At 43.6% G+C, this 20,841-nt stretch overlaps 1 protein-coding gene across 1 annotated transcript in view; it reads left to right on the top strand.

The window, feature by feature from the left end:
- GTF2A1 (general transcription factor IIA subunit 1) overlaps positions 1 to 20,841 on the top strand; it is a 52,237-nt gene that overhangs the window by 24,061 nt on the left and 7,335 nt on the right. Inside the window, exons 5-8 of the mRNA XM_079768178.1 lie at positions 4,599 to 4,674; positions 6,038 to 6,171; positions 11,430 to 11,750; positions 19,495 to 19,584. Coding sequence (XP_079624304.1) covers positions 4,599 to 4,674; positions 6,038 to 6,171; positions 11,430 to 11,750; positions 19,495 to 19,584 — 621 coding nt within the window. The remainder of the gene's footprint in view (positions 1 to 4,598; positions 4,675 to 6,037; positions 6,172 to 11,429; positions 11,751 to 19,494; positions 19,585 to 20,841) is intronic.

Raw genomic sequence — 20,841 nt, 5'->3', positions numbered from 1 at the left:
GGATCATAAAATCACGAGAGAGGAATATCAAAAGAGTGATGCTTTGTGGGAGCTATTTCCGTCCCTGCTATTTTTGGAAAAGAGGTTTAGGGGACCTACCAAACATATGCCAATTATAGTTCATTTGCAAAAGATCCATTGTTAAGATCCATTAATTGCAAGATGTCAGGAATGCTACGAATTAAAAACTTAAAAATGTTAAGGTACTTCAAAATGCTGTTTTTAAGAGCAAGCATTTTAAAAATGTTTCAAGATTTAACAGTAGCATAGCCTAATACATTTTATTATAATATATAAATTGCTACTTTAAAATGCATTTTAACCAGTTGCAGTTATTATACATTAGACTTTAGATACTTCTAATGGATATCCACAGAACTTCAAAGGTAGTCAAGTATTCAAATTTTATTTAGGGCAGATAGTATTTTCCATCAAAAGTAGTATAGTATAGCAGTAAAATTGAAAGACCCTCCCCCTTCAGATCCTTGTAAAGTATTTATATCCTTAAAAATTAAAAAAAAAACACAGTAGAGTAGTTGTTCTAGCACTTTCTCATAAATAGCTTTTCTTTGTTTTATTTAAAATATATAGACCGTCAGTGGTATCTCAGCTCTGGCATTTTATTCTTCAACTTAGCCAAATCTTTTATTTAAAGATAAGAATCATTATTTTTTTAAAAATATCTCTTAACCTAGTGCTAGCAATGATATATTTTTTCAGATCCAGTTTTTTGTTTTATTTTTTTTAAAAGAAAAAGCAATATTTTAAAAAATCATTTAGATTTGGTAAGTGATGAATAGTGACCCTCAAAGCTCAGTTGTGATTTATAGGCCAGATAGGAAGCATATACAAATGACTTCTTTATGTATACAAGCCTTACAAATTCATAACTTGGCAGAATTGCAAATTGTACATGGAAGTAGAAATTGTAATTTTAAAGTTCTCGAAAAATCAGGGATTCCTATTTGTGTTTTCAGTTTAACTTGTTGGCATCAGTTCTTCTGTATGAAAATCACAAAATCCCATGCCTAGTATTTCTCACAGTAATTTTTATTCTAAAAATATTTACTTTGAATTCAAGGCCCCAAGTTAACCTTCACCCTTAAAAATAAAAGTCTCACTGTAGGATTCATACTGCAGGTAGTACTATTGGGACTGTTTCCTAGAGAATAATTTATGTCATTTTATTTTTATTTATTTTTATTTTTTATTATATTTTATTGATTTTTTACAGAGAGGAAGGGAGAGGGATAGAGAGTTAGAAACATCAATCAGCTGCCTTCTGCACACCCCCTACTGGGGATGTGCCCGCAACCAAGGTACATGCCCTTGACCGGAATCGAACCTGGGACCCTTGAGTCCGCAGACAAACGCTCTATCCACTGAGCCAAACCGATTAGGGCAATTTATGTCATTTTAAAACAAGTTTGGTAAAATCACTTGTAGTAGTAGGCTCATCTAATTTTGAAGATTTTGTTTTGTTTTGTTACTCCTCACCCGAGGATATTTTCCATCCATTTTTAGAGAGAGTAGAAGAGAAAGGGAAAGACAGAGAGAAACATCGATGTGAGAGAAATACATCGATTGGTTGCCTCCGGCATGAGCCCTGACCAGGGCCCAGGCCTGGGAGGAGCCTGCAACCAACGTATGTGCCCTTGACCAGATTCAAACCTGGGACCCTTTGGTCTGCAGGCCAACGCTCTATCCACTGAGCCAAACCAGCTAGAGCTAATTTTGAAGATTTTTAAATTTTGTGGGAGAGAATGTGTTTAAAGAGACCTGGGCAAAGTCAGTGTCCTCTCTTACTGATTTGTTACGCCTCCTTGATTCTAAAGAGCATGCCTATTTTTAGATCAGAGTTCAGAAACTTCCATCAATAAAATGTATTAGGATTTATGTTGTATAGTTCAGCATTTTACTTGATGTTTTCATTGTTTGCTCCATATATTTGGCATGTTCTGAAGCATAATCAGTATAAACTCTTTACAGTAAAAGTTTTTTGAGTTTTTATTTCCATTATTATTTCTGATTTAAAGATATCCACTAAAACACTTTTGATTCTTTAAAATATATTTTTTATTATTGATTTTAGGGAGGAAGGGAAAGAAAGAGAGAGAGATAGAACCATCATCAATGATGAGAGAGAATCATTGATTGGCCGCCTCCTGCACGCCCCACATTGGGGATCGCGCCCACAACCCGGGCATGTGCCCTGACTGGGAATCAAACCATGACCACTAAGCCATGCTGGCCACACCCAGTTTTGATTTTTTAAATGACTGTATGCTTTGGAAATGAACATAAAATAAAAATCATGTAATTTTGTAAATATATGGGATAGTGATATTAGGTAGAGCACTATTTCAGGGAACTTAGAAAACAGTACTTTATATCAAACCAGTTTTGCAAGTTATTTTTTATGAAATGATTGCTGTAATGCATTATTTATGGTAGGGCTACTTCATAAAATACAAAAAAATTTTCAGTAGACATTGATAAAAGATGGTTTCTATATGGTACATCACTCAACAGATATTTATTAATATCAACTTGAATGTGCAGAGATGTGTGCAAGTGGCAATGCTGTCATGTGCTGCATAGAAACGATTGTTAGTTTGCCTGTGAAAGGAGATACATTAATCTTTTATGAATTATAGGCAATTAATATTTCTTAATAATAAGTGGTTGTTAATACATTCCTAAAATGTAAATTACCTTTCATTTGCTTATACAGACTAGATTTATTTGAAATTGGGTAATTGGATATCCTGCATTTGATAAAGAGAGCTTGGAGGGCTACAGCTGGATTCTAGGAACTAGTGGGAATTTCAGACCTAAGATGTCAAAATTACGTAGGCCTGTCAAGTGGCAACAACAAGCATATTTTCTTGGAGAGCTATACCTAGAGCCTAGACTAGATAGTAGTTGTATCATTAACCTACTTGAGAATAATTTTCCAAGTTTTGTTGACTTCTGTGTTAGCATCTCCTAGCCACAGTTCTATTGTTTCTTGAAGCTTATTCAAATAGAGGTGTTTCTAAAAAATGTGTAGATTAGATTGAGTTATATGAAGGCTTGGTATCTTAAAAAATTTGAAGGGGGTAGGGAAAATCTACCTATATATATTATAGTGAGGTACATGGAAATGCTTTGAGCACAGAATTGAAAAGCAGACTATTGTGTGATTCTTTTGGAGGAAGGGGAAAAGTCTCTAGGAGCAGTAAAACAAGAATTTTTCCTGAATTTAAAGAAATTCAGAGTATACTTCCATATATAATTTTTAATCCTCACCCAAGGATATGTTTTTATTGAGTTTGTTTTTTTTAAGAGAGGAAGGACGAGAGAAAGAGAAACATTGACGTGAGAGAGACACATAGATTGAGAGAGAGAGAGAGAGAGAGAGAGAGAGAGAGAAACATTGATTTGAGGGAGACACATAGGTTGGTTGCCTCCCACACATGCCCCAACCAGGTCGGGCATCAAACCTGCACTTGACCAGAGAATCAAACCTTTAACTCCTTGATGTGCAGGCTGATGCTGTAACCACTGTGCACAGTAGCCAGGGCTCAAGTATGTTAATTTGCAATAAGATTTTGGGAATATGGAACCAGAGTAGGAGAGGAAATATTAGAATGGATATTTGATATGTTATACAGCATTATTAGTGTGGGTGAGATTTATTTAGATCACATTGTCCAGGGAAAAACAAATCATTCTACTTAATTTAAGCTTGAAATAATTAAGTAGGGCATTTAGGCTAGGTGGTCTTTATTGTACCACTAGAGGCCCGGTGCACGAAATTCGTGCACGGGGGTGTGTCTCTCTCATCCCAGCCTGCACCCTCTCCAATATGAGACCCCTTGAGGGATGTCTGACTGCCCGTTTAGGCCCGATCCAGGTAGGATTGCGCCTAAACGGGCAGTCAGACATCCCTCTCACAATCCAGGACTGCTGGCTCCCAACTGCTTGCCTGCCTGCCTTCCTGATTGCCCCTAACTGCTTCTGCTTGCCAGCCTGATCACTCCATAACCACTCCCCTGCCAGCCTGGTCAGCCTTAACTGCCCTCCCCTGCAGTCCTGGTCACCCCTAACTGCCCTCCCCTGCAGATCTGGTTCCCCTCAACTGCTCTCCCCTGCAGGCCTGGTCGCCCCCAACTTCCCTCCTCTGCTGGCCTGGTCACCCCCAACTGCCCTCCCCTGCAGACCTGGTTCCCCCCAACTGCTCTCCCCTGCAGGCCTGGGTCCCCTCCCACTGTTCTTCCCTGCAAGCTCGGTCGCCCCCAACTTCCCTCCTCTGCCGGCCTGGTCACCCCTAACTGCCCTCCCCTGCAGGCCTGGTCCCTCCCAACTGCCCTCCCCTGCTGGCCATCTTGTGGTGGCCATCTTGTGTCCACATGGGGCAGTCATCTTTGACCACATGGGGACAGCCATCTTGTGTGTTGGAGTGATGGTCAATTTGCATATTATCCTTTTATTAGATAGGATTGTTAGAACTTTTCATTTTAGTAAATATTAAATAATAAACTTCAAATACTGTTAAAATATGCCAGAAATAAACTGAGTTCCTGGTTTTGATTTTTTTTTCCTTATTTTTTCAGAGTGCTGCTGCTACAGCTGCCACCTTAGCACTCCCTGCAGGTGTGACTCCTGTTCAACAGATATTAACAAATTCAGGTAATTAGAAATAGTGGAACCATTACATATGTATTACAGAAAATCTTAATATTTCTTTTACCATTTGGCTTATATTATTAAAATAAGATTATTCAAGGGCTATAGCACATATACCATAATTATTGCTGAGAGTTCAGTACAGAAGATGAGAACTGTACTTGTGATTTTGATCCTTGAATGAGAATTCTATGATTGAATGAAGTATGATTGTACAGAAATGCTTATTTACTTAGTTTTTTGATAAACTCATTTAACCTGCCAAATAAGTTAAATTTGAGTCATTAGAACGAATTTGTGATATCAAACTAAACACTTAATCCTTATGGTATCTTAAGAGCAAGTTTATTGCATTCTATTTTACAAAGTATCTCTGTGTAGACTGACAAAATTTACTGGGATTTTTGGAATATTAATGTTTGAAGAACTTACATGGACTTTAAATATTTTTCTCTATAAACTTAATTATGTAATTTCTCATTATTTTGTTAATTTCTAAATTTGTGAAAAACAAACTAGGGGCTTATCTTGCTATATCTATATTTATAAAAGCCTAAGTGACCGTTATGACCAAATGATCGGTTGATCTGTAGCTATGATGTGCACTGACCACCAGGGGCAGACGCTTAATGCAGGAGCTGTCCCCTGGTGGTCAGTGCGCTCCCACAGCCAACCTCCCACAGCTGGCCAACCTCCTGTAGTCCCTCCCCGATTGCCCCAATCCTCGGCCAGGCCGAGGGACCCCACCCATGCACCAATTCGTGCACTGGGCCTCTAGTATTTTAATAAAATATAATTGTTCATTTTTTAATTAATTCAAGATTCTGAGTCATTTAAAAGATCATATAAGAAAGATTCAGTTTTGTATGTATACGCCAGTCATGCTATTAATGTTTTGTGACAATGATAATTGGTTCAGCAAACTTTTACTATTTTTAAACATTTTTGAAGCTAAATAATGTGCTTTGGTTCAAAATATTAACTAACTAATATACTTTTATTTCTTTAAAGCTTTAAAAATGAAAAGCCTTGAAATGTCTGATCTGACATATTACTCTCATGATTCCTAACATGTTAGCAAAGATAATGTAAGCTTTTAATCAACTCTCATAATCTGCTGTTAGAATTTTGTTGGAAGACAGCTTTGTAAGAGTGATAAATAAGGAAAATAAAAACATTTTAAGCAATGTATTTGAACGTGGATGTAAGTCAGAGTAGTTAAGGATTATAGTTTACTGTGTTTGAATGACAGCCTTTAAAACTTAGTCTTTTGACTTGATAATTTCTAGAGCCTTTGGTGGTTAGACATTCACTGTGAATTCATTTATTTGAGATGATAACTTGGAATATATATTTTTTGCTTTAGGCCAGCTTCTTCAAGTGGTCAGAGCAGCCAACGGTGCTCAGTATATCTTTCAGCCTCAGCAGTCTGTGGTTCTACAACAACAGGTTATACCACAAATGCAGCCTGGTGGAGTACAGGCTCCTGTTATACAACAGGTAAAAGAATGATCAGCATGGGTTCTTTTTTCTTCTTCTGTATGAATTAGAAAAAGTCCACACTCATCAGCATGGTTTATAAAATCTTTTTTTGGATCTTGTTTTCTTTGATCTCTTCAGGTTTATTTTTTGTCATACTTACAGTTGTTATCTGCTTTAGCTGCTGTTTAGATCAAAGTTAACAAATCAACTATTTATTTGCTGGTATTACTGTGAGGACAAAGATGAAAGAGAAGTGGTTATTTTCTTGAGGAATTTAGGTACTTTAAAAAAGAAGATGATAAAGACACAATGCTCCTATATAATAAAAGTGTAATATGCAAATTGTCCCCTCAGCCGGGAGTTCAACCAGGGGGCGGGGCCAGCCTGCCAACTGCCCACGGCCCCTCCCCCCCTGACCGGCCCTGCCCGATTGGCCCCGATTGGGGTGGGCCGGCAGACCCCATCCGTGCAGGAATTCGTGCACCAGGCCTTTAGTGTCAATATCTACACTAATAAAAGAGAAACATGCAAATTAACCATCACTCTGCTACGCCCACCAGCCAATCAGAGCGAGCATGCAAATTAACCCAACAAATATGGCGACTCCCATAGCGGCCAGGCGGTGCTGGGGCTGCTGGGGGCTGGATCGCAGACACGAAACTGCAGGGAGGCTGGCACCCAGCAGCCCCAAGCCCCTCCACCACGGTGCTGGGGGGTTGGGGGGGGCACCGGAGACACAAACCCGCAAGAAACCTGTGGAAAGGGAGATAAACTATCATAACTTTATCTCCCTTTCCACAAGATGAGAAAACTGCCCCTGGTTTATTTAGTGATGTGGCCCACACCTTCTACAAGCACAGGGTATGTTATGACCACTTCCAGGAAGGTCTGGTCAGAATACTGTCTCCAGGGAATAACGCTGCTGTGGCAAATCATCTAAGAGAGGAAACAAGCTTTTGTTGGGTTTATTCTGAAGGTCAGAGAACATGCCACCCCAACATATGCTGTGTTGTTATATTGATGATCTTGAGCTGCAGATGCTTGAAAAACAGCAAATGCATGCAGAGGCTTTCCCTGAAGTCTCCTGATCTGCCTGAAATCAGACCCCCCAAAAGGAGCTTAAATGTCATAGGTCCTCTTGATGGGAGAAGTGTCATCAGACATAGAAGACTGACTCCTGTCACAGGACAGGAGAGTAGAAGTTGACATCACACCCAAACTTGGTTACTATTTCCCCCCCACCCCCATTCATCTTTCCTAAAAATCATTTACTTTCCTCTAAGGGGCCTACATCTCCCGTCCCCTTTCCCTAGGAAGAAGGTATTTAAATCTGCATTCTAAGCCACCTCAGGGAGTTACTCATTTTTCCCTGGGATCTCCCACATATACACGAGGTACACATGTTAATGAACTTTTGTTTTTCTCTTGGTGATCTGTCTTTCATTACAAGGGCCTCCACTAAGAACTCAGAAAGGTAGAGGAAAACTACTTTTCCTCCTCCATAAGTCTATCTTGGGAAATCAAGTCCCTAGCTGAACAATGAGGTTGGCTCAAGTACCAAGCAGTCTTGGCTGATGGGAGGGAAGCTTCTAGAGAGAAATCAATGATATTGGCATCAAAGTGGGACAGAGAGCACACGCATGGTTGCTGGTGGGAGTATAAAATGGTTCAACATTTTTGAAGGATGATTTGGCAAATTCGATAGAAATGCTCAAGGTACATCCAAGAGTCTTCTACTAGGAATCGCATCTGCTGAGATAAAGCACAAGTGCATAAGCCCTGGTCAGAACCCAGGATGCTACTGTGGGCTCCTCTTCCATGATAGGAAAACCTGGGAACAACCTGCATTTTTAGGACAAGGTGGCATCTATACTAATAAAAGGGTAATATGCTAATTAGACTGAACATCTTCGGATGACCTTCCGGATGACAAAGCCATGTAGGCGGGGTCAAGGCAGAGGAGGTTAGAGGCGATCAGGCAGGTAGGGGAGAGCAGTTAGGGGGATCAGGCCAGCAGGGGAGAGCAGTTAGGGCGAACAGGCTGTCAGGAGAGAGCAGTTAGGGTGATCAGGTCAGCAGGGGAGAGCAGTTAGGGGGATCAGGCCAGCAGGGGAGAGCAGTTAGGGGGGTCAGGCTGGCAGGCAGGTGAGTGGTTAGGAGCCAGAGGTCCTGACGGGTCCCAGATTGGAGAGAGTGCAGGCCGAGCTGAGGGGACCCCTTTCCCGTGCACGAATTTCGTGCACCGGGCCTCTAGTAATAGTATGATGATAGAGGTAAGATCAGAGGAGGAGCATTAATCCATCCTATTTATAGCTTTCCAAATTTTGTCCAGCTATTACTTCTGGGTTTCACTTTATGTCATTCTTCTATTTAGAATGCTGCGTTTGGCCTTCCATCTAGCAATACCCTCTGCTCCCACCAAACAAACAAACAGAAAAGCCTGGCTAATCTCCAAAAGCACAAATAGACACTTAAGTATTACCTAGTAAGAAGACTTCCCTGACCATGCCTTGATCTCCAAGCAGAATTTAGTCATCTGTCTGGTGTTCTCATAACATCATCTCATCCTTCTGTTACATCTTCTATCTTTTTGAGTTATTTCTTTGTCTATTGCATCACTAATCTGTAAACTTCTTAAGTGAAATACTATCTCATTATTTTTGCATTCCTTGAACCTAATGGCAAGTAGTTGCCATTCAGTGCTTTTTATTTATCACTGGACATTATCTGCTTATTGTTTATTAACTTTAGTTATAAAAATGTTAATTGTAACATACAATTAATATTTGTTAATATTTTCTTTTTTAAAAATATTTTTATTTATTTCAGAGAGGAAGGGAGAGGGAGAGGGGGAGAAAGAGAGATACTTTGATGATGAGAGTCATTGACCGGCTGCCTTCTGCACACACCACACTGGGGACTGAGCCCACAACCCAGGCATGTGCCCTTGACCAGAATCGAATCTGGGACCCTTCAGTCTGCAGGCTGACGCTCTATCCACTCAGCAAAACCTGTTAGGGCTATTAACCTTTTGCACTTGGATGTTGAGTGTGACTCGACACGGTTAGCATTGGTAGCAGCTTGTATGTTGAATTGTACTGAATGTATCAATAATTTGAAATATAAAAAAATTCAAATAAAGAAACTCCAGTTTTTTATTCTACTGCCGCGCTTTGTAAAATCTGGGGTATTTCAAAAATTAAATCCCAAGTAGAATAAAGGAATCGAGAAAAAAGCAAGCGAGTGCAAAGGGTTAATATGTTCTTTTAAAGTTGTGGTTTACTTTAGAATCTTAGAATGCAGAAGTTGGAAGGAACTTTAGACATCATCTGATCTGGTAGTTCTCAGCTGTGGATACATGATTAGGAACTTTAAGATGAAAAGATTTTATCTCACTCTATCCTATCTAATAAAGAGGGAATTTGCAAAATGACAGTCACACCGTCACAAATATAGCAGCACCCATAGCCACAAGATGGGGGTGGCAGGCGCGTGGCACCACTTGCCTACTGCCAGAGTCCCCCAGTCCTTTCAGCCCTGCCAGGGGTGCGGCAGGCATGTGGTGCAGCCAGACCCACCCTCAGGTGGGTCCGGCTGCTCCGGTCGCCTGCTGCCATTGTCCCCCAGTCCTTTCACAGAAAATGGGTTGCCTCAAAGTTGGTTAAGCTTCTGAGGACCAAAAGCATTCAAAATCTTTGAAAAGAGAATTCCAATATTTATAAAAGTTTGGACTAGACCCGTGGTCGGCAAACTGTGGCTCACGAGCCACATGCAGCTCTTTGGCCCCTTAAGTGTGTCTCTTCCACAAAATACCACGGCCTGGGCGAGTCTATTTTGAAGAAGTGGCGTTAGAAGAAGTTTAAGTTTAAAAAATTTGGCTCTCAAAAGAAATTTCAATCATTGTACTGTTGATATTTGGCTCTGTTGACTAATGAGTTTGCCGACCACTGGACTAGACAATTCAAGGTTATTTCCACTACACCTTCTGTGATTTTGTGATATTAACATTCTGAATTCACATAGTATCAGCTGTATTATATGTAAGCAGATATTATTTAAAGGAATGGCCATTATTATTAAAACAACTCATAAAACCACACTGTTTGTATGTCAAGGACATTCTGTGTGATTTTCCTAATGGCTGGAGTTAATGCCCCTAAACCAGCAGTCGGACTTCCCCGAGGGGTCCCAGATTGGAGAGGGTGCAGGCCAGGCTTAGGGACACCCCCCATGCATGAATTTCATGCCCTGGGCCTCTAGTCTTATATAATAAAACCCTAATATGCAAAGTGACCAAACGGAGGAACAACCCATTGCTATGACGCGCACTGACCACCAGCGGGGGCAGATGCTTAATGCAGGAGCTGCCCCCTGGTGGTCAGTGCATTCCTACATGGGGAGTGCCGCTCAGCCAGAAGCTGGGCTTGCGGCTGGCAAGCACAGTGGCGGTGGTGGGAACCTCTTCCGCTTCTGCGGCAGCGCTAAGGACCCCTCAGGGAATGTCTGCCTGCTGGGTTAGGCCCGCTCCCCCGGGACATCCCATGAGGGGTCCAGACTGTGAGAGGGTGCAGGCTGAGCTGAGGGTCCCCCCACCCCCAGTGCACAAGTGTCATGCACCAGGCCTCTAGTTAAATCAGAATATTAGGCATGGAGCCTATGTATCAGTATTTTTTAAGCTACCAGGTGTTTATAATTTGTAGCCAGGGTTACACTGATCCTAGTCTAACAGAAAGGTGACTAAAGCCAAGAGAAGTTAAATAGTTTGCCTCTGCTACATCTTATGTCTGTGATCTTATATAAAACTTGAACTCAGAAGTTCAGATATTCAGTGCAGCGTTCTTCATAGAGAGGCAGTGTAGCATCATAATAAGAGAAAAGAGTAGAAGCCTAGGTTCACATTTTGTCTTTTGGTGACTACAAGCTTAGAAAGTTATTAAACCTCTCCCTACATCAAGAAAATAAAACTACTAACTTGTGTAACTCTTGGCCTGGAATCCGTCATCCTATCTCACTCCTATCCTATCTAATAAAGAGGGAATAAATGCTTGACAAGTGAAATAGTTATCTGCAGAAAATCTTTTTTCCTAAGAAATTTGAATTGTAAAATGGAAAATTAGTGGATTGGTACACTAAACATTTTTTTGTGCTTTCTAGTTTTAACTGTGTACGAGATATGGCCATTTTTGCTGTTTCTTCAGCATTTGTATACCAAGTAATGAAATTGAGCTCCTTGATCCTTGTAATTAGTTCCTAACATTTGGTTTTCTTTTCCTTAGGTATTGGCCCCTCTTCCTGGAGGGATTTCACCACAGACAGGTGTCATCATCCAGCCTCAGCAAATCTTATTTACAGGAAATAAGACTCAAGTTATACCTACAACAGTGGCTGCACCTACACCAGCACAAGCACAGATAACTGCAGCTGGCCAACAGCAACCACAGGCCCAACCTGCTCAACAGCAGGCTCCATTGGTATTACAAGTTGATGGAACTGGGGATACATCATCTGAAGAAGATGAAGATGAGGAAGAAGACTATGATGACGATGAGGAGGAAGACAAAGAGAAAGATGGAGCTGAAGATGGGCAGGTAGAAGAGGTAAGTTTCTAGTAAAAGACTTGAAATTAGAAGCTATGCAACCATTTCTTCTTTTACGTGGTGCCAAACTTGAATTATATCCTATTTTTTCAGAGGCTGTTAGGCTGCCATACAACATAGGATTTTAAATATATAGTTAGATTGTTCTAACTTAGTAAGGTTTTATATTGTTCTGGTTGCATTTATCTTTATAAAATACTAGAGGCCCAGTGCACGAAAATTCGTAAACTGGGAGGAGGGTCCCTCAGCACAGCCTGCCCCCTCTCACAGTCTGGGAGCCCTCAGGGGATGTTCTTCTGACAGCTTAGGCAGGAGGCGACTGGGCTGATCAGGGAAAGGCGTTGCCCCCATCACTCTGTTGCTGCCACTGCTGGCTGAGGCAGCTGCGAGGCCTGAGCCCTGGGTCTCGAAGCTGCTGGGGCTCACGGCTGCCAGTCCTGAGCCCAAGGCTACCATGAGCCCTGGGCCTTGTAGCCGCCAGGGCTCATGGTTGCTGTGAGCCCCAGGGGCCTCACAGCCGCCGGGGCTCAAGGCTGCCTAAACCCACAGCTGCCTGAGCCCCGGGCCTCGCAGCTGATGTGGCTTTGTCCGGATGGATGTCTGCCCTAATTAGCATATTACCCTTATTAGTCTAGATTGTTCATAAAGCTGTTAATAAAAATGAATGTATACTAAAGTAAGTTTTATTTATAATGGTGATGGAGACTTCAAGTAATTCTAATCCTTTGATTTATGTATTCATGATTAGTCTTACACATAAGACATTGGTAGAACAGATATGTGTGGTTAATCTCTTGTTTCAGTAATTAAAAGGACGGCAACTTTTAGGAAAAAAGGAAACTTGAGAAAAAAGCTAAATGTGGCAGGTATTTTTCAGAACCTCCTTTTGGTCCACATTCCATAACATTTCCTTCGATAACCTCCTCATCTATTCTTAGTGTCTATCCTTAGTTGAACATCCTTTCTTATTTATCTTTTAGTTATGCATTAGAAGCATATAAATCCTTCTTTTTCTCAGTGTTGTAGCTTAGTTTTGTTCAAGAAGTTTGTCTTACCACAATTTTAATTGTTAATTACCCTCTGCAGCCTCAGATGTAATCCTCTTGCTTATCTCAGTACAGATTTCTTCTAAACTAAGTAATACTCTTTTAAATACTATTTTTATTAAATATTGAATATATGCCGAAACCGGTTTGGCTCAGTGGATAGAGCGTCAGTCTGCGGACTGAAAGGTCCCAGGTTCGATTCCGGTCTAAGGGCATGTACATTGGTTGCGGGCACATCCCCAGTAGGGGGTGTGCAGGAGGCAGCTGGTCGATGTTTCTCTCTCATCGATGTTTCTAGCTCTCTATCCCTCTCCCTTCCTCTCTGTAAAAAATCAATAAAAAAAATTATATATATATAAATATTGAATATATACAAATGAATTAAAAACATTTTAAAATATAAATATCATAGTGTCTACATTCAGTTAAAAAAAATCCCATTACTTACTTAAAATCCCCAATCCTCTTCCTTTTGCTATTAGAGTAACAATGCTCATGAATTTTGTGTTTACCTCTAACTTTCCTTATATTTTACCATATGCATTTATATTCCTAAAGAGCATATTGTTTAGTTTTGCATACCCATTTATACTTATAACTAGAGGCCCGGTGCACGAAATTCGTGCACGGTGGGGGGGGGCGTTGTCCCTCAGCCCAGCCTGCACCCTCTAAAATCTGGGACCCCTTGAGGGATGACCAACCGCCCTTTTAGGCCCGATCCACAAGGATCGGGCCTAAAAGGGCGGTTGGACATCACTCTCACAATCCAGGACTGCTGGCTCCCAACTGCTCACCTGCCTCTGCCTGATTGCCCCTAACCACTTCTGCCTGCCAGCCTGATCACCCCCTAACCAATCCCCTGCCAGGCTGATCGATGCCTAACTGCTCCCCGGCCGGCTGGATTGCCCCTAACTGCCCTCCCCTGCCAGTCTGGTCACCCCTAACTGTCCTCCCCTGCAGGCCTGGTTGTCTCCAACTGCCCTCCCCTGCTGGCCTGGTCCCCCCTAACTGCCCTCCCCTGCAGGTCTGGTCCCCCCCAACTGTCCTTCATTGCTAGCCTGGTCTGCCCCAACTGCCCTCCTCTCCTGGCCTGGTCACCCCCAACTGCCCTCCTCTGCTGGCCTGGTTACCCCTAACTGCCCACAACTGCCCTCCCCTGCCGGCCATCTTGTGGCGGCCATCTTATGTCCACATGAGGTCAGCCATCATACCACATGGGGGACAGCCATCTTGTGTCTTGCAGTGATGGTCAATTTGCATATTACTCTTTTATTAGATAGGATTATTTTCACTGCTGAGTATACCATAAGTTATCTTTTTTCTTTTAATGTGATGAGTTGTTTCTACTTGTTTACTGTTGTAAAATACTCTAGTATGTGTCATCTGGGGACACATATGCAAGAGTTTTTCTGAATTGCTGAATCCTAAGGCATGCACATCTTCAACTTTACAATAAAATGCCAACTGTTGTACTAAGAATACTCCTGCCATTCATTATATGACTTGAGGCCCAGTGCACGAAATTCGTGCATGGGGTTGTGTGTCCCTCAGCCCAGCCTGCACCCTCTCCAATCTGGGACCCCTCGAGGGATGTCCGACTGCCCGTTTAGGGATCAGGCCTCTCACAATCCAGGACTGCTGGCTCCCAACTGCTCGCCTGCCTGCCTTCCTGATTGCCCCTAACCACTTCTGCCTGCCAGCCTGATCACCCCCTAACCACTCCCCTGCCAGCCTGTTTGCCCCTAACTGCCCTTCCCTGCAGGCCTGGTCCCCCCCAACTGCTCTCCCCTGCAGGCCTGGGTCCCCCCAACTGCCCTTCCCTGCAGGCCCAGTCGCCCCAACTTCCTTCTGCCGGCCTGTTCACCCCTAACTGGCCTCCCCTGCAGGCTTGATCGCCCCCAACTGCCCTCCCTTGCAGGCCTGGTCCCTCCCAACTGCCCTCCCCTGCTGGCCTGATCGCCCACAACTGCACTCCCTTGCAGGCCTGGTTCCTCCCAACTGTGCCCTCCCCTGCTGGCCATCTTGTGGCGGCCATCTTGTGTCCACATGGGGGCAGCCATCTTGTGTGTTGGAGTGATGATCAATTTGCATATTACTCTTTCATTAGATAGGATAGAGGCCTGGTGCATGGGTGGGGGCCAGCTGGTTTGCCCTGTAGGGTGTCCCGGATCAGGGTGGGGGTACCCTTGGGGCGTGGGGCGGCCTGGGCGAGGGGCCTGTGGTGGTTTTCAGGCCGGCCCCGCCCCGCGGCGACCCAAGCAGAGGCCCTGGTATCTGGGATTTATTTATCTTCTATAATTGAAACTTTGTAGCTTTGAGCAGAGGCCAAGGCAGGCCAGGGTTGTAGAAGCTTGGCTTTGTCCATCGCCGGGGGCAACTCAAGCCTCCTGCTCTCTCCAGCTCCGTGGCTACCTCCATTTTTGTTGGGATTTATTTACCTTCTATAACTTTGTAGCCTTGAGTAGAGGGCAGGGCAGGCCAGGGCAGGCGGAAAGCTTGGCTTCCTCCATTGCTGGGGAAACCCAAGCCTCATGCTCGCTCCGTGGCCGCAGCCATCTTGGTTGGGTTAATTTGCATACTCGCTCCTGATTGGCTGGTGGGGTAGCGGAGGTATGGTCAATTTGCATATTACTCTTTTATTAGATAGGATGGTGCCTATGTCTACACATCTCCACCATACTTACTATTGTCAGACTTCTTTTGCTAGTCTGGTAGGTAGAAAATGGTGTTTCATTTTGGTTTTAACCTTTTGCACTCGCATGTCGAGTGTGACTGACACGGTTAGCATCGGTAGCCCATCCCTTCCCTCCCTCCAACCCTCCTCCTTTATTTGGGCTTTTCTTACGTTAAATAAATAAGTTTGTATGAAAAGAAACTCCAGTTTTTTATTCTACTGCCGCGCTTTGTAAAATCTGGGGTATTTCAAAAATTAAATCCCGAGTAGAATAAAGGAATCGAGAAAAAAGCAAGCGAGTGCAAAGGGTTAATTTGCATTATCTTGATTTCTGATGAGGTTTAGCCTTTTCAAATCATCATGTGTTCTTTGTATACAATCAAATCAAATATGAAAAATGACAGTTTTTCTTGCCTTGTTGGCTAAGCCCTCCAGAATGATACTTGTTACAAATAGTGATGGCAGGCACCCTTATCTTAATCTTAAAAGGAATCCTTTTTATAGTTCACTATTAAGTATATTTACCTCTAGAGTCCTGGTGCACAAAATTGGTGCATGGCCGGGAGTCCCTCAGCTCAGCCTGCACCCTCTCGTAATCCAGGACATCCCTCTCCCAATCTGGGACTGCTGGCTCCTAACCACTTGCCTGCCTGCCTGCCTGATCACCCCTAACCAATCTGCCTGCCTGCCTGATCACCCCTAACTGCTCGCCTGCCTGCCTGATTGCTCCTAACTGCCTCTGCCTCGGCCCCCGCTGCTGCAGCTTCGTCTGGAAGGACATCCGGAATGACATCCGGAAGGTCATTTAGCTGTCTGGTCTAATTAGCATATTATGCTTTTATTATTATGATAGCCTTTTTGTGGATATCCTTTATTAGGTTAAGGAAGTTCCCTTCTGTTTCAGATTAACTAAGAGCTTTGCTTTGTTTTCTAAACTATAATGATTGTTAAATTTTATTAAACACTAGAAGCCCGGTGCACGAAATTCGTGCACAGCTGGGGGTTGTCCCTCAGCCCAGCCTGTACCCTCTCCAATCTGGGACTCCTGGAGGGATGTCCGACTGCCCGTTTAGGCCCAATCCTGGTGGGATCGGGCCTAAACGGGCAGTCGGACATCCCTCTCACAATCCAGGACTGCTGGCTCCCAACTGCTTGCCTGCCTGCCTTCCTGATTGCCCCTAACCGCTTCTGCCTGCCAGCCTGATCACCCCCTAACCACTCCGCTGCCAGCCTGGTTGATGCTTAACTGCTCCCCTGCCAGCCTGTTTGCCCCCAACTTCCCTCCTCTGCCAGCCTGGTCACCCCTAACTGCCCTCCCTTGCAAGCCTGGTCCCTCTCAACTGCCCTCCCTTGCAAGCCTGGTCCCTCTCAACTGCCCTCCCTTGCAGGCCTGGTCCCTCACAACTGCCCTCCCTTGCAGGCCGGGTGCCTCCCAACTGCCCTCTCCTGCTGGCCATCTTGTGGTGGCCATCTTGTGTCCACATGGGGGCAGGATCTTTGACCACATGGGGGCAGCTATATTGTGTGTTGCAGTGATGATCAATCTGTATATTACTCTTTTATTAGATAGGATAGAGGCCTGGCACAGGGGTGGGGGCCAGCTGGTTTGCCCTGAAGGGTGTCCCAGATCAGGGTGGGGGTTCCCTTGGGGCGTGGGGCGGCCTGAGCGAGGGGCCTGTGGTGGTTTGCAGGCCGGCCACGCCCCCTGGCAACCCAAGCGGAGGCCCGGGTACCTGGAATTTATTTTCCTTCTACAATTGAAACTTTGTAGCCTGGAGCGGAGCCAAGCCTGCTGCTCCCTCCAGGGTGGCAGCCATTTCTGTGGCAGTTAATTCACCTTCTACAATTGAAACTTTGTTGCCTTAAGCGGATGAGCCCGGCCAGGGTGTGCGGAAAGCTTTGCTTCCCCTGTTGCCGGCGGCAACCCTGGCCTGCTCTCTCAAGCTCCATTCTGCCGCCATTTGTTTGAATTTGTTTACCTTCTATAATTGAAACTTTGTAGCTTGAGTGGAGGCTTAGGCCTGCAACGGCTATGGAAAGCTTGGCTTGCTCTGTTACCTGGGAAACCTTGCTCTCTGTGGCTGTAGCCATCTTGGATTGGGGTTAATTTGCATACTCGCCCTGATTGGCTGGTGGGCGTGGCTTGGCTGGTGGGCGTGGCTTATGTAGCGGAGTGATGGTTAATTTGCATATTACCAGTTTATTAGAGAGGACTAGGTAGTCATATGACTTCTTATTCGTAATTTGTTATTTTTGATGAATTGTATTCATTAATTGTTTTTCTATTTTGTATTCCTGGGATAACACAACTTGGATCATTACATATGACCCTTTATGAATTGCTGAATTCCCTTTGTTCAGGACTTTTGCAAGTATATTTATGAATGACACAATCTGTGATTTTCTATTCTCATAAAATCTGAGTTGTATCTTTTATCTTCTGCCACAACTAAGGTCAAGTTTAACATCGTTGGTCATTGTATTTATGATCTTCTTGGTCTTTAATTCTTTTTGTTTGAGTCTAGACTCCCCCCCATCCCCCAAACACACACACTCACTCTAAATTTAATGGCTTAATTAATTACACTCTAAGCCTTTGTGGTCACAATGGTAGATATGCTAATTTGTGTTTAGAATATTAATCCCTAATGTTAAGACAAACCAGACTGCTAGCCTATTTTATAGTACTTTTCCCCTGCAATTTCACCATTGTTTTTTTGTAAACCTAAGAAAGAAGATCCATGTCTAGACATATTTTAAAAATATATATATTTTTATTTATTTCTGGGAGGGAGAAATAGAAACATCAATGATGAGAGAGAATCATTGGTCGGCTGCTTCCTGCATGCCCCACACTGGGGATCGAGCCTGCAACCTGGCATATGCCCTGACTGGGGAATTGAACCGTGACCTCCTGGTTCATAGGTTGATGCTTAACCACTGAATAAACGCATCCAGGCCATGTCTAGACATATTAAACAGCTATTGCAGAGAATTATCTTCTTGTATTATCTTGGAAGAATAAAGAAAATAAAATTAAACATTATTTTAGACTTATAGCTTAACTATTTTAATTATTGTATTTAATTTCTTGCTGGAATTTTAGTAGCATTGGTTAAGTCAACACAGCCGATTAACAATATGTTAGTGCTATACATACAACTGAGTGGCCAGATTATTATGATCTCTGAATGCATAATAATCTGGCCACTCAGTGTGTGTGTGTGTGTGTGCGCGTGTGTGTGTGTGTGTGTACTGTGTTATTCATTGGTGAGTCAAAGATGAACAAGCTCTCTGATCACACTGAACTTATATTCTGGTGGGGTCAACTTGAAGGGAGAAATATCAAGGGTCAAAGCACATTAAGGAGAAATGTACCCAGATCCAGATATGCATTTCAGATGGAAAATATCTGAACACTGAATGTACAATAGCATTGCATCCTTGCTTGGAGATAGACACCGAGTGGCCAGATTATTATGATCTCTGAATGCATAATAATCTGGCCACTCTGTGTGTGTGTGTGTGTGTGTGTGTGTGTGTGTGTATACACTCAGTGTATATATACATATATACATTGAGTGGCCAGATTATTATGCGTTCAGAGATCATCATAATCTGGCCACTCAGTGTATATATTAGAGGCCCGGTGCATGAATTCGTGCATGGGTGGGGTCTGGCCAGCCTGGCCGGGGGGGAGGGGACATGGGCGGTTGGCCGGCCTGCCTGCTGGTTGGACTCCTGGTCGAGTGGACAATTTGCATATTAGCCTTTTATTGTATAGGATATACACTGAGTGGCCAGATTATTATGTGTTCAGAGATCATAATAATCTGGCCACTCAGTGTATGTGTCTGTTAGGCCCTTAGTTCTCAAAGAACATCAAGGTCATTGTGTTTAATTTTCATTGAATATTAGAGTTCTCAAAGCACATCAAGGCTATTGTGTTTATTTTTATTGAAGATAAAGGGCCCTTTGCTAATAATGCATGAAGTATGAAAAAATAAACTCTCTTTATTTGTAGGAGCCCCTCAATAGTGAAGATGATGTGAGCGATGAGGAAGGACAGGAACTCTTTGATACTGAAAATGTGGTTGTATGCCAATATGATAAGGTAAGGATTTTATCATCAGATTTCTGACATTTTTTCTGTTCTAATTACTTCGCTAAACCATCCTTTCTGCCTTGTTCAAATATTTGGGCAGCTGATTGATGCCTTTTATTTTCAGTATAAACAGTGAATGAGTGAAAACATTGTTATAGTTTAGTAGATAATCCTAACATATAAAAACCTTGGGCTGTAATGACCAGTAACGACCGAGGCTCGACCAACCAGAAGTCAGTCCTGCAGTCAGCGCTGGGTTGCCGGGGCAACCCAACGCTGACTGCTTCCGCTGCAGGCATGGTGCCCCAGCACTGACTGCTGAGGGAGCTACGAATCAGGGCCAGAGAGAGGCCTGAAGAGAGAAGCAGGGACTTATCCATTGCCTCTGAGGCAGCTTTTGATCAGCACTTGCCTCTCTCTTTCTCTCCCAGTCTGGCCAGCAGCTGCACCTCCATTTCTCTCCAGGCCTTCACCGGGGCTGCTGATCAGCCCCGCCTTTCTGATCAGGCCCCGTTGATAGGTCCAGAGATGTTGACTGGCATAGAAACCAACCAATCAGAACCAAATCTGGGTGCTGTGGGAAGCCAATGGCTGCCTAGAAGGCAGAGCTTTTGACGCTGACTGGCATAGAAACCGACCAATCAGAGCCAAGTTGGCCAGCAAAGGAGGGCAGTTGGGGGCGAGATCAGGCCAGCAGGCGAGGGCCTTTGGGGTTGAGATCAGGCCAGCAGGGGAGGACAGTTGGGGGCAACCAGGCCAGGAGGGGAATGCAGTGGGGGCAAGATCAGGCCGGCAGGGGAGGGCCATTGGTGGCGAGATCAGGCCTGCAGGGGAGGGCAGTTGGGGGTGATCAGGCTGGCAGGCAGAGGCAGTTAGGGGCGATTGGGCAGGCAGGCAGGTGAGCAGTTGGGAGCCAGCGGTTCTAGGTTGAGAGTGGGATAACCGGCAGTCGGACATCCCCCAAGGGGTCCCCAATTAGAGAGGGTGCAGGCTGGGCTGAGGGAACCCCCCACTCTGTGCACGAATTTCGTGCACTGGCCCTCTAGTAGACTGATAAATTAATACATGGAGAAATTAATTTGTATAGCTTTATATTTTAAAAATAAGGTATTAATGAAATCTTGGAGAGAGTTGTTAAGTCCCAACTTGTTAACAAAGTAAACAGAACTACTTTTGAATTGTCTTTTAACATGAACAGTAGCTCAGTGGGATAATTCTATTTTTTTATTTAGCCTAAATTACCTCAAAACTAAAAGGTTTTAATTA

Source organism: Cnephaeus nilssonii (genome assembly GCF_951640355.1).
Source record: "Cnephaeus nilssonii genome assembly, chromosome: 4".
Classification (NCBI taxonomy): Eukaryota; Metazoa; Chordata; class Mammalia; order Chiroptera; family Vespertilionidae; genus Cnephaeus; species Cnephaeus nilssonii.
This window is presented reverse-complemented; position numbering and strand designations above follow the sequence as displayed.